Source organism: Mustelus asterias, chromosome 2 (assembly GCF_964213995.1).
Source record: "Mustelus asterias chromosome 2, sMusAst1.hap1.1, whole genome shotgun sequence".
In the NCBI taxonomy this organism is placed as follows: domain Eukaryota; kingdom Metazoa; phylum Chordata; class Chondrichthyes; order Carcharhiniformes; family Triakidae; genus Mustelus; species Mustelus asterias.
The window spans coordinates 45,558,243-45,571,823 of NC_135802.1; the positions used below are offsets into that span (position 1 = coordinate 45,558,243).

A 13,581-nucleotide genomic window follows, 5' to 3' on the forward strand; every position below is an offset into this window, starting at 1 on the left:
GAGCTATGCAATTGAGCCTCAATTAGGTTCGAGGGAATTAACTTCTTTCCTCTTCCTCCCAAGCACATAAAGTTGAATTAAGGTGCTGTATCTTGCAAAGTGGAATTCCAAATCCCACATCTGTAAATTCCACCTTATTGCACTTCAGGATAAATTTTTACAGCAACCAGAACAGAAAAGCAATCATGCAGTTTTTAAAGTTGTGATTCATAGATCTTGATTTATAGCCAATTTAGCTTCCCATAGCCATTGAAGGTACATACTCCGCTCTAATGCAAATGGAGCAAGTTCCAAGAAGCTGAATAACATTAACCGTGTACTAGTAATAGACAGCCTGGCATACCATGAGAAAATTTAATAGCAAATTTGATTTTTTCATATAATTGTTTATTAATATGCAAGAAAATTTATTGTCTTTAAATTATAGGACTCCAGGGCTTAGCAAGACAATGCACTGCCTAATGTGGTACTGAATGCGATTGAAAATCCAACATTCAATCACATCTGTGTTGAATTGATTGATCTTGAGCAGGTCAGAATGTTTTAACTATTAGGTTCTGTTTCCACTTAACATGTACTGTGCTTGATTTTGATAACCACCATATATGGACAATTTGCCAGTGATCAGCATGTCAATGCTCACACAGGGTGTATATATATCCCCCACCTCAAGTGTGGTCGTTCACTTGGGTGAGACCAATGTTCTCTTTAAGTTGTGTGGGTATGTGCCCATAGAGAAATCCACAACACACCATGCAGTGCACCAAACAGGCCAGTGCACAAAAAAAATTGGAAGGAACATTGAATGAGACAGTCAGTTTCCACCAACTGTGCACTGTACTCTTGCAAGTGTCACTGGTTTCAGAGAAAAAATGAAAAATTTGAAAACAATAAAACTTGAACGGTTTCTCAATCTAACAAGTTTCTCTGCAACTTAATTTGAGCTGAAGCAGATACTTCTCTGCAACAATATATACTTCAGTATATTTTGTTCTTCATAAGTAATTGATTTCAATTTTAATGTTTGATATTTGTTTAAGTGACCAATTAAAAAAAGGTCAGCCATCAGTTTTTGTGGTTGACAAAAATTTCTAAGCACTTCCAAGCGCAAACTAATCCAGAAGAAAAATAATATTGTCATTTTGTTACGCAAAAATAGAAATGTAAAGAACACTTGCTCATAAACACAAATTGCAAAATTAGCTCCCATCTGGGTTTTCTCTTGCTAAATACATGAGCAAAATGTAGTGTGGCTGGCAATTCGAGTCTGCCACCTCCTGTTTCTTACACTGCACAATATGGAAAGAGACATTTAAGAATGGCTAGAATAAGTGATTCGAGATTTCCTCTACCATTCAGAAAGCCACTTAGCAATTTAAAAGCCCTATTTCAAATGGCGAGGATATCTACTGGACCACTGGAACCAACAGGAATCAACAGGAAACCCACCTGTAATGAACTAGAACAAGTGATGCCATACCTTGGAAATGCATCAAATTATATGAAAATTAAATGTCCCTACAGATTACACAAGCAAGTGTAACATAGCTTCTTCTAAGTGCTGAGCTAACAGACTAGCTACCGTAGCAGTATTAGTTATACCTATCCCCAAGACTGAAGCCTGAAACAATTGGAAGTGTGTATCCGAATGCTTACACTACAAACTAACTAAAAATTAGTATAATTTTGGTTTGGGTTTAATAATTTAATTACCTTGTTGAAGCGTTCATGGGGAACGTACTGCAGTACAATGGGTTCCATTGTAGTAACATTTGCAAACTGCACCTCTGGAATATAAAGTGCACAAACCACATGGGCCCAACCTGTACATAAATCAAAACAAAACAAAAAAACCATTATAAACTACAGAAAGTCACACAAAGTTTAGATTTTTGTCTGCTAAAGTACACAAACAAAATCTTTTTAAGTTTACTAGAATAAAAACATTCCTTAAATCAGTCTGTGAGCAATTAAAGAAAACACAGTATTACATTCATATCAAACATCCCGGCACTGTGCTTGAAAACCCTAATAATATGCTGAACGTGTTGAATGAGAAAACTTGGCATGTGTCAGTTCCTTGGCTTGTAGGGTTTCCAAACCAATAGTTTAAAAGTATGACACATTAAACGCATTGCGCTGTTACATGGCACTATGCCAGACACACGTGGGAAACACTGGTGAAAGACCAACAAAGAACCTTGTAGCTCAGCATTCCTGACAATCATCCAGATGGTTCAAATTTCTAACACCATCCCCCTCCCGCAATGTTAACTACCAGGCATAAACAAACCTAGCCTAGAGTGACCCACTATATAGTAATCGCTTTGATCACGAACTCTTTAAATCCTTAAAGAACTGTAACTAATTTTTTATAGTAGCGAAAATCCAAATATTACAATCTTCTCTCCAGTGATAATGATAGCTGTCTGCAGCATATATTTTCCCATAGCCAATGTCTTGTTTCCAAAATAATGTGCTTTATTTTCAGTTGAACTTTCATGCTCTTGTACCATAAATATGACCGTACAACACCTCAAAATACACAGACACAGGTTTAACACCAGATCAAGCCATTAGTAATTCAAGTTAAATCTCAAAATCATTTCTTCAACAAGAAAGCCAAAAATGCTAAATATATTACAGAGTTGAGGCAAACAGGCAAAATTGTTTAAGACTATCTTTGGTTCAGGTAAAATGATTGAAGGTTTAGTAATTCAGTGCAAATATACCTCAGTCGAGAAGGTACAGAGAGCACAGAGGGGTCCAATTAACTGAAACAAACTACACTGCACCTGGGCGGCACGGTAACACAGTGGTAGCACTGCTGCTTCACAGCGCCAGGGACCTGGGTTCGATTCCCGGCTTGGGTCGCTGTCTGTGTGGAGTTTGCACATTCTCCTCGTGTCTGCGTGGGTTTCCTCCGGGTGCTCCGGTTTCCTCCCACAGTCCAAAGATGTGCGGGTTAGGTTGATTGGCCATGCTAAAATTGCCCCCTAGGTGTCCGGAGATGCGTAGGTTAGAGGGATTAACAGGTAAATATGTAGGGATATGGGGGTAGCGTCTGGGTGGGATTGTGGTCGGTGCAGACTCGATGGGCCAAATGGCCTGTTTCTGCACTGTGGGGTTTTTTTCTATGACCAACTCAATTTCAAAAATTCTCATCATTTGGGTCTGCAGTTGCAGTATTAAGAGCATCCAAATTTTACGTACACATACCGATCGATACACACCTTACAATTTTCACACAACTCCTCAAATATTACTTTTTAATTATTTTATTCACTCATTACATAGAACATACGTCATACAAATCAATCTTAGAAAAACTGTTTAATATCTGGGATTAAACGTGTACAATTACTGCACATCTCAATCTGTGCTCAGCGGCTAATATTCCATTGTAAAACTACCATAATCAAATCCTCCAAAACACAAAGTACAAATTTGTCAGCTGGCACCAGAGCTGTCAACTCTCAAACTAAGATCAAAAGTCAATAATAAGATAATCTCCTAAATTTCCCTGAACTGACTCTGTTGTTAAATGTACGGCCCTGAATCTGGAACCGAGCCATTTGAACCAGGAAGATCCAGAGGTCAATATGGATTTGTCATATTTGCTGATGTCGACTAGGTGGCATACTGAACTGACCTTAATCCCCTGGGGTGGGAGGGAAAAATGTGCCAGTCAGGATTATCAAATGAAACATTCCACAAATCTGTGTATGCAGATATTATGAAGGGCAAAATCAATGTTATCTGGGATTTCCCAATAGCCATTGTACAGAATGACCCAATGGAACTATACTCCATCATGGTGGAACAGGGTGAGAAAAATTATTCACTTCAGCATCCTACTAATCAATCAGTAGCAAAATACACAATTTACTTATGGCACTGTGCTTTACAGACCAGGAAAATAACCTTTATGATTCCTGGACAATGCTGAGATAGCAGCACATCACTACTGGAACAGCAGTATTGCCACTACAACCGACTTCAGGTTTCTGGCCAATGCAGTTTGGTGAAAAGATTGGGAAGGGGCAGGTAGAAATCAGTTACCAACCCATTCTAAATAGGTAAATGTCCAAAGACATTCTGATGATTCACAGCGGTTTTGTGATACTATAATTCAGTACAAATACTAGTTGCCACTCTTCCCTTCTGGATCCTCTCCCTATCCCAAATTTATCCCACTCGAGAAGAACCAGCTCTTAAATACAAGCTACAATGAGTGTCATCTGCTCTCAATTCATTGTGAAGTTAATCCTGGTTTATTTTTAAAGGACCTACATTGCTAACATTGATATTCCATTCCCGAATACCACCGAAATGGAAGACGAATACAAGATTATGTTTAATATGGTGTCCCTGACGTTCATTAGCAAATTGTAGCATCTAGGCTTGCACATGAACAACAGACAGGTGAAAGAACCAGAGGGTTAAACAGCTCCTGTGGTGCCACAACCCTGTGAAGTGGAGACATATGACAGAAAATTGACTTATATTTGTACAAAGAAATGCAAGGGGACAGCACCAACAAGGCAAAAAGATAAAATTATCTGTGTCTATTTTCAAATAAACTATTTCAAAGCAATTATTATTACACAAGACAAAATCTATGGATCATGCACATGCACTAGTAGTAAATAACAATGACAGCATTAAGCAAAGCTTGAGCAATATACCAGTACAGCCAACTGAACGTTGAGATCATTGTTACCTGATAGTATCCTTTTCTTTTTAAAAAGCTATTTTATTCCTGGCATTTTTTGACATGTATTCTACCACTGATCCATCACAAGCATATAGTTCTTTCTGTACTGTAGGGTTTCTATGATTCTATGAGCTTTGTTTTAAGTGTTAATACAATTCCTTGCAACATATTTAAAATGAAAGGATAGTCCCCTCGAGGATTCAAGAAGTGACTCAGCTAGTTGAAGACTCTCATTTATGATCTTCCCTCAACAGCAAGAACTGGGCCATTAATGGAACATGTGGGACAATAGTAAGAGAGGATCTTAGCTCCAAAGAGCAGGAAATAGAGTCAGTGTCGGTGGAAATAAGGGGAAGAAAACACGTGTGGGAACACTTTGAAGGCCTTCTACTAGGAGCTATACTATTGGACAGCATATTAAATCAAGAAATAAGAGGTGTTTATAACAAAGGTAATGCAAGAATCATGGAAGATTTTAATGTTCGTAGAGACTATGCCATTTGATTTGGCAAAAGGTGTTTGAAGGACAAGTTTGTAAAATGCTTTCAAGATGGTTTCTAAAAACAATGCATCTTGGATCAACAAAGGAAAAGACTGCTTTGGAGCTTGTATGGTATAATTACAGGGTAAATTAATAATCTCGTACAAGCATTCTCTAGAGAAGAGTGATCATGTGATAGAATTTCACATCCCATTTACATTCAAGAATGATGTACTTCAATCCAACACTGGAGTAATAAATTTAAAATAAAGCTAATTACTTCAGTAAGAGAGATGAGTTAGCCAAGGTAATTGGAAAATTACATTAAAATCTGTAATGGTGAAGAAGTAATGACAAACATTGAATAAATATTCAGAATTCTCAACAAAGGTACTTTCCATCAAGAAATAAAAACAGGTCCATCAATAGCTGGCTGAAGGAATTTAAGAATGGGATTTGATAATACAATCTAACGTTGCCAAGCCATAGTTCTGAGGATTGGGCCAAAAGACGGCCTAGAAAATGATAAAGAGGAAGAATACAGAATCTGAAAAAACTGTCAGAAAATTTGAGAACATATAATAAGAGTTTCTAGCAAATTGTAAGAGTAGCAAAAGTAAACAGTGGGTTGCTTAGAGGCTGAGGCAAAATATGAGGAATGAGCTAATGACAAACTTTAAAAGCAAATATTGTGTGATTTTGATTTGATTTATTATTGTCACATGTATTAGTATAGTGAAAAATGCTGTTTCTTGCACGCTATACAAAGCATACTGTACATAAAGGAGGAAAGGAGAGTGCGCAGAATGTAGTTTTACAGTCATAGCTAGGGTGTAGAGAAAGATCAACTTAATGAGAGACAAGTCCATTCAAGAGTCTGACAGCAGCGGGGAAGAAGCTGTTCTTGAGTCAGTTGGTACGTGACCTCAAACTTTTGTATCTTTTTCCCGACGGAAGAAAGTGGAAGAGAGAAGGACTGGGGTGCGTGGGTTCCTTCATTATGCTGGCTGCTTTTCCGAGGCAGCAGGAAGTGTAGACAGAGTCAATGGATGGGAAGCTGGTTTGTGTGATGGACTGGGCCTCATTCACAACCCTTTGCAGTTTATTGCAGTCTTGGACGGAGCAGGAGCCATACCAAGCTGTGATACAACCAGAAAGAAGGAATACTTTCTATAATGCATCTGTAAGAGTTGTTGAGAGTCGTAGCGGATATGCCAAATTTCCATAGTCTCCTGAAAAAAATAGAGGTGTTGGTGGGCTTTCTTAACTATAGCATCGGTATGGAGGGACTGGGACAGGCTGTTGGTGATCTGGCCACCTAGCAACTTGAAGCTCTCGACCATTTCCACTTCTTCCCCGTTGATGTAGACAGGGGCAAGTCCTCCACTACGCTTCCTGAAGTCGATGACTATCTCTTTCATTTTGTTGACAATGAGAGAGAGATTATTGTTGCCGCACCAGTTCACCAGATTCTCTCTTTTCTGTACTCCATCTGGATGTCAGAGCCACCAGATGGTAGTCATTAAGGCATGCTGCCTGGCTTTTTTTTGGTTTCGGAATGATGGTTGTCTTCTTGAAGCAGATAAAGAGAATTGTCTGCAAATACCCCCGCCAGCTGGTCCGCGCAGGATCTGAGGACCCTATCTGGGCCAATCACTTTCCGGGGCGGCACGGTAGCACAGTGGTTAGCACTGCTGCTTCACAGCTCCAGGGTCCCGAGTTCGATTCCCGGCTCGGGTCACTGTCTGTGTGGAGTTTGCACATTCTCCTCGTGTCTGCGTGGGTTTCCTCCGGGTGCTCCGGTTTCCTCCCACAGTCCAAAGATGTGCAGGTTAGGTTGATTGGCCAGGTTATAAATTGCCCCTTAGAGTCCTGGGATGCGTAGGTTAGAGGGATTAGCGGGAAAATATGCGGGGGTAGGGCCTGGGTGGGATTGTGGTCGGTGCAGACTCGATGGGCCGAATGGCCTCCTTCTGCACTGTAGGGTTTCTATGATTCTATGATTCTATGTGTGTTGACTTTTGAGAAAGCTGCTTTGACGTCTACGAGGGAGACCTCGGCTACAGGTTCTTCCGAAGTTCCCAGGGTGGAGAGTATGTTCTTGCTGACCTCTTGCTCAAACCGGGCATAGAATGCATTGAGCTCATTGGGGAGGGATGCATTGATGGTGGCAATTTTACACACCTGCATCTTGTAGCATGTTATGTCTTGCAGACCTTGCCATAGGCGGTGGGAGTCCATGTGGCTATCCTGGGACTCTAGCTTGTTCCGATACTGTCTTTTGGCATCTGACGGATCTCCATAGATGATATCCGGATTTCTTGTATAGGTCCGGGTCACCTGACTTGAACGCTTCAGACCTGGGCTTCAGCAAACAGTGGATATCCCTGTTAATCCATAGTTTCCGGTTAGGAAATACACGGATGGTCTTCACAGTGGAAGATACAAAAAATGATAAAAATAGTAGAGAACCTAGGGTTTTATTATTAGTTAAGAATAGCAATTAATGGGATTAAAACCTGATTTAATCCCCAGGATGTCACTTAAATTCCAGAGTTCAAAAAGAGGTGGCAGCAAAGACAATGGATGCAGTGGTTATGGTCTTCCAAAATTCCCTAGATTCTGAAATGATTCCAGTGGGTACGAAGGCGGCAGATGTAAAAGAAAAAGGGTGTGGAAGGAGTAAATAGGCCAGTTATCTTGATATCAGTCAATGTGATAATGCTGAAATCCATTATTAAGGTACAGAGTGCTTAGAAATTCATAATATGATTAGCCAGAATCAACATGGTTTCATGAAAGGGAAACTGACATCTTGAGGGTTTTTTGGGGACAAAAAAATGCAAAAATTAGTACATCTGACATCGGTGAAAAATAAAGAGTCATGGATGACAAAACAGATAGCATGAGCATGAAAAGAAACATGCAGGGGATATTAAAATCAACATAAATTATAATGCTTATATTAGGAAAAGTGGGTGGCCAGAAGCAATACATTTCCCCCCCCCCCCACCCTCAAAAACTGATAATGGGAACATTATGAAAATAAGGAAATAGCAGAGATGACAAATTACTTTGCATCAGTATTTAGAGCAGAAGATGAAGTCAGTAGAGACTAGTTAGCTTGTTGGGAGTTTATTATAATCAAGTTTATAATTAAACATAGGGTGATTGAGCACCTTGAAAACTTTTGGTTGATCAGAGAAACAGCATGGGTTTGTATTGGGTAGATCGTGCCTGCCAAACCTGACTGAATATTTTGAAAAATTGACTAAAGTAATGGACAGGGGAATATTGATAGATATTATTCATATGGACTTCCAGAATGCATTTGATTAAAGTCCCTCACAACAGGTTGTTAGCTATTCATAGAATTAAAGACTAATTATTGATCTGGTTAAGAAATTAACTGAGTGGCAGGGGAGAAAGTACGTATAACAGACAGGTACTTTGACAGAATGTCTCTTGAGGTTCCACAAGGAGCCACAATGATTCACTATATTTATTAACAACTTACATGATGGGATAGAAAGCCACATTTCCAAATCTGCTAATAAAGATGGGCTGCATTATAAGCACTGTGGATGGAAGCCTAAAGTAATCAAGAGATTCCTAGATTAAATGAAGCAAACTGTGGCAAGTGCATTGCAGCAGTGGCAAATAAGAAATCATTTGCTTAGAACAGTATATTTTCTCAAATGGCGGAAAGTTAGAAACAGTGGATCTCCAAAGAGATTTAAGGGTTCAGGTATATAGACCACTAAAATGTCATGAACAGGTACAAAATACAATTGAAAAGGCTAATGATATTCCAGCCCTTATTTCTTGAGGTCTAGAATGCAAACTTTAGCTTTACAACAATTAAAGTGACACCTTGAGTACCTTGTGAGCAGTTTTGTGCACCAAAGAAAGGATAAAATGGCCTTGGAGGGATACCTGGACTCAAGTTAGGAGGAACGACTCTACAAGCGAGGATTGTATTGCCTGGATAGTAGAAGGTGAAGGGAGTTTTGCTCAAAGGTTTCAGGATTCATTGAATCCCTACAGTGCAGGAGGAGGCCATTCAGCCCATCGAGTCTGCACAAACTCAGAGTATCTCACCCAGGCCCCATCCCTGCAACCCCACATATTTACCCTGCTAATCCCCTTAACGTACATATCCTTGTTCACTAAGTGGTAATTTTCCATGGCCAATCCACCTAAACTGCATATCTTTGGAGTGTGGGAGGAAACCAGGGCACCCGGGAGGAAACTCAGACATGGGGAGAACATGCAAACTCCACACAGACCATCATCTGGAATTGAACCTGGGTCCCCAGCTCAGAGGCAGCAGTGCTAACCACTGGACACCATGCCGCCCTTATTAACAGGATCAGATAGGGTCCAGAGAAACTACTTCTGCTGATTGGGAATGTAGGCCAAGGAGGCATAGTCTAAAAATTAGAGCCAAACCTTTCAGGTGTGAAATTAGGAAAAACTTCTTGACACAAAGGGTGACGGAGGTTTGGAACCTTTTCCATAAACAGTAATTGATGTTCAATCATTAATTTTAAATCTGAGATAGATAGATTTTTGTTGTTGGTACTGGAAAGCAGAGGTAGTAAGGCAAACTTTAAAAAAAAAGAGATGACTAAGAACAATTAAAAGTGAAAAGTAAACAACTAAAGGAGATAACAAATAAATATTTACTTATGTATAATAATCTACCATGACTCACTGGTTTCTTTAAGTCAATTTTGTTAAACAACCTTTAGTGTGATGTTGTGTCAAATGCTTGCTTAAAATACATATAATACAACATCCACAGTAATCCCTTCATCAACCTTCTTTGCTATTTCAAAACATTTGATTAGATTAGTCAAGCAGGATCTGCCTTTTACAAGTCCATGGGGCTTTCCTCAAATAACTCAAACCTCTTCAAATGCCTGCTGATGTTTTTCCCCAATTGAGGATTCCAAAACCGTACCCACCACTGATGTTAAGAGTAACTGGTTTACAGTTACTAGCCCAGAGCTTGTGTTCTTTCTTGACCAAGGGTGTCACATTTGCCACACTCCAATCCTCCAGTACCCCCCCCCCCCCCAATATCTGGGGAAACTTGGAAAATTAAGACACATCCTTCCATTATGTCCATCCTCACTTCCTTCAGCAATCTAGGACGCAACCTATCCAGTCCAAGTGACTTATCTACCCGAAGCTTAACCAGCCTTTCCAGTACCGCCTCCCTTTCAACTTTCACACTGTGCATTGTCTCCTCTACCTCGGCTTCTACTGACAATGTCAGATTTCTCTTCCTTAGTAAATACCAATCCAAATAACTCAGTTAAGTATTCTAGCCTTGTACTGTACTTCTAAGCATTTATCTTCTTTGTCCACCTCACTTAGTATTTACATGCAGGTCGATTTTGGTGTTCCCTTTTATGTTGGTTGCCAGTCTACTTTCATATTCTGTCTTTGCCAGTCATATTTTCCTCTTCACCTCCCTTCTCAACCCAATGTGTTTGACCTGTTTTCACTTGAAGAACTCACCCAATAAACATGTGACCGTAAGATGAAGCAGCAGAAATAGGCCAGTCATTCAGTCTGTTCCACCAGTCAATGAGATCATGACTCATCTGACATGATAATCCTCATCTCCACTTTATATCTCTAACCCTCGATTCCCTTGCCGATTAAAAGTCTATCTCAGCCCTGAACGTAGTTAATGTTGGAGCTGCCGACGTTGGACTGGGGTAAGCACAGTAAGAAGTCTCACAACAGAGAGAGTTGTATGAAATGTACAGGCAACAAGGAACAGATCAGATGCTCGAGGAGTATAAAAAGTGCAAGAAGCTACTTAAGAGGGAAATCAGGAGGGCTAAAAGACGACATGAGGTTGCTTTGGCAGACAGAGTGAAGGAAAATCCAAAGAGCTTCTATAGGTATGTTAAGAGCAAAAGGATAGTGAGGGATAAAATTGGTCCTCTTGAAGACCAGAGTGGTAGACTGTGTATGGAACCAAAAGAGATGGGGGAGATACTAAATGGTTTTTTTGCATCCGTATTTACTGAGGAAACGGGCATGGAGTCTACGGAAATAGGGCAAACAGGTAGGGAGGTCATGGAACCTTTACAGATTAAAGGGGAGGAGGTGCTCGCTGTCTTGAGGCAAGTCAGAGTGGATAAATCCCCAGGACCGGACAGGGTATTCCCACGGACCTTGAGGGAAGCTAGTGTTGAACTTGCAGGGGCCCTGGCAGACATATTTAAAATGTCAGTATTCACGGGGGAGGTGCCGGATGATTGGAGGGTGGCTCATGTTGTTCCGTTGTTTAAAAAAGGTTCCAAAAGAAATCCGGGAAATTATCGGCCAGTACGTTTGACGTCGGTGGTGGGCAAGTTATTGGAAGGTGTGATAAGGGATAGGATCTACAAATATTTGGATAGACAGGGACTTATTAGGGAGAGTCAACATGGCTTTGTGCGTGGTAGGTCATGTTTGACCAATCTATTAGAGTTTTTCGAGGAGGTTACCAGGAAAGTGGATGAAGGGAAGGCGATGGATGTTGTCTACCTGGATTTCAGCAAGGCCTTTGACAAGGTCCCTCATGGGAGGTTAGTTAGGAAGGTTCAGTCGCTGGGTATACATGGGGAGGTAGTAAATTGGATTAGACACTGGCTCAATGGAAGAAGCCAGAGAGTGGTTGTGGAGGATTGCTTCTCTGAGTGGAGGCCTGTGACTAGTGGTGTGCCGCAGGGATCGGTGTTGGGTCCGTTGTTGTTTGTCATCTATATCAATGATCTGGATGATAATGTGGTAAATTGGATCAGCAAGTTTGCTGATGCTACAAAGATTGGAGGTGTCGTGGACAGTGAGGAAGGTTTTCAAAGCTTGCAGAGGGATTTGGACCAACTAGAAAAATGGCGAATGGAATTTAACGCAGACAAGTGTGAGATATTGCACATTGGGAGGACAAACCAAAGTAGAACGTACAGGGTAAATGGTAGGACTCTGAAGAGTGCAGTTGAACAGAGGGATCTGGGAATACAGGTACAGAATTCCCTGAAAGTGACGTCACAGGTGGATAGGGTCGTAAAGAGTGCCTTTGGTACATTGGCCTTTATAAATCGGAGTATCGAGTATAAAAGTTGGCGTGTTATGGGAAGGTTATATAAGGCATTGGTGAGGCCAAATTTGGAGTATTGTGTACAGTTTTGGTCACCTAGTTACAGGAAGGATGTAAATAACGTTGAAAGAGTGCAGAGAAGGTTCACAAGGATGTTGCCGGGACTTGAGAAGCTGAGTTACAGAGAGAGATTGAATAGGTTGGGACTTTATTCCCTGGGGCGTAGAAGATTGAGGGGAGATTTGATAGAGGTGTATAAGATTTTGATGGGTATAGATAGAGTGAATGCAAGCAGGCTTTTTCCGCTGAGGCTAGGGGAGAAAAAACCAGAGGGCATGGGTTAAGGGTGAAAGGAGAAAAGTTTAAAGGGAATATTAGGGGGGGCTTCTTCACGCAGAGAGTGGTGGGAGTGTGGAATGAGCTGCCGGATAAAGTGGTAAATGCAGGGTCACTTTTAACATTTAAGAAAAACTTGGACGGGTTCATGGATGAGAGGGGTGTGGAGGGATATGGTCCAAGTGCAGGTCAGTGGGACTAGGCAAAAAATGGTTCGGCACAGACAAGAGGGGCCAAAAGGCCTGTTTCTGAGCTGTAATTTTCTATGGTTCTAACACCAGGTTAAAGTCCAACAGGTTTATTTGGTAGCAAAAGCCACTAGCTTTCGGAGTGCTTGCTGCCCCTTCGTCAGGTGAGTGGGAGTTCTGTTCACAAACAGGGCATATAAAGACACAAACTCAATTTACAAAATAATGGTTGGAATGCGAATCTTCACAGGTAATCAAGTCTTAAAGGTACAGACAATGTGAGTGGAGAGAGCGTTAAGCACAGGTTAAAGAGATGTGTATTGTCTCCAGACAGGACAGTTAGAGAGATTTTGCAAGTCCAGGGGGTTACAGATAGTGTGACATGAACCCAAGATCTGTACCTTTAAGACTTGATTACCTGTAAAAACTCGCATTCCAATCATTATTTTGTAAATTGAGTTTGTGTCTTTATATGCCCTGTTTGTGAACAGAACTCCCACTCACCTGACGAAGGGGCAGCGCTCCGACAGCTAGTGGCTTTTGCTACCAAATAAACCTGTTGGACTTTAACATGGTGTTGGGAGACTTCTTACCATAGTTAATGGCCCAGCCATTTCAGCCCTTGCAGCAAAGAATTTCACAGATTTCCCCCCCAATCTCAATAAGGCCGTCTCTCATTTTTCTAAACCCCAATGCGTACAGGATCAACCTTACCTCACAAAAGAAAATATCTCCATACCCAGGATCACCCTAG

The 13,581-nt window shown here is 40.8% G+C and overlaps 1 protein-coding gene across 9 annotated transcripts in view; it reads right to left on the reverse strand.

Moving 5' to 3' along the window:
- mllt10 (MLLT10 histone lysine methyltransferase DOT1L cofactor) overlaps positions 1-13,581 on the reverse strand; it is a 248,754-nt gene that overhangs the window by 221,325 nt on the left and 13,848 nt on the right. For 7 of the 9 annotated variants that reach the window (XR_013500066.1, XR_013500065.1, XM_078234429.1 and 4 more), the window contains one exon: positions 1,714-1,823. The exons of the other annotated variants lie outside the window; for them this stretch is intronic. Coding sequence is in view for 5 of the 7 variants with exons in the window: in XM_078234429.1 (XP_078090555.1) it covers positions 1,714-1,823 (110 nt within the window). In the remaining 2 variants the exon portion in view is untranslated. The remainder of the gene's footprint in view (positions 1-1,713; positions 1,824-13,581) is intronic. 9 annotated transcript variants of the gene reach the window in all.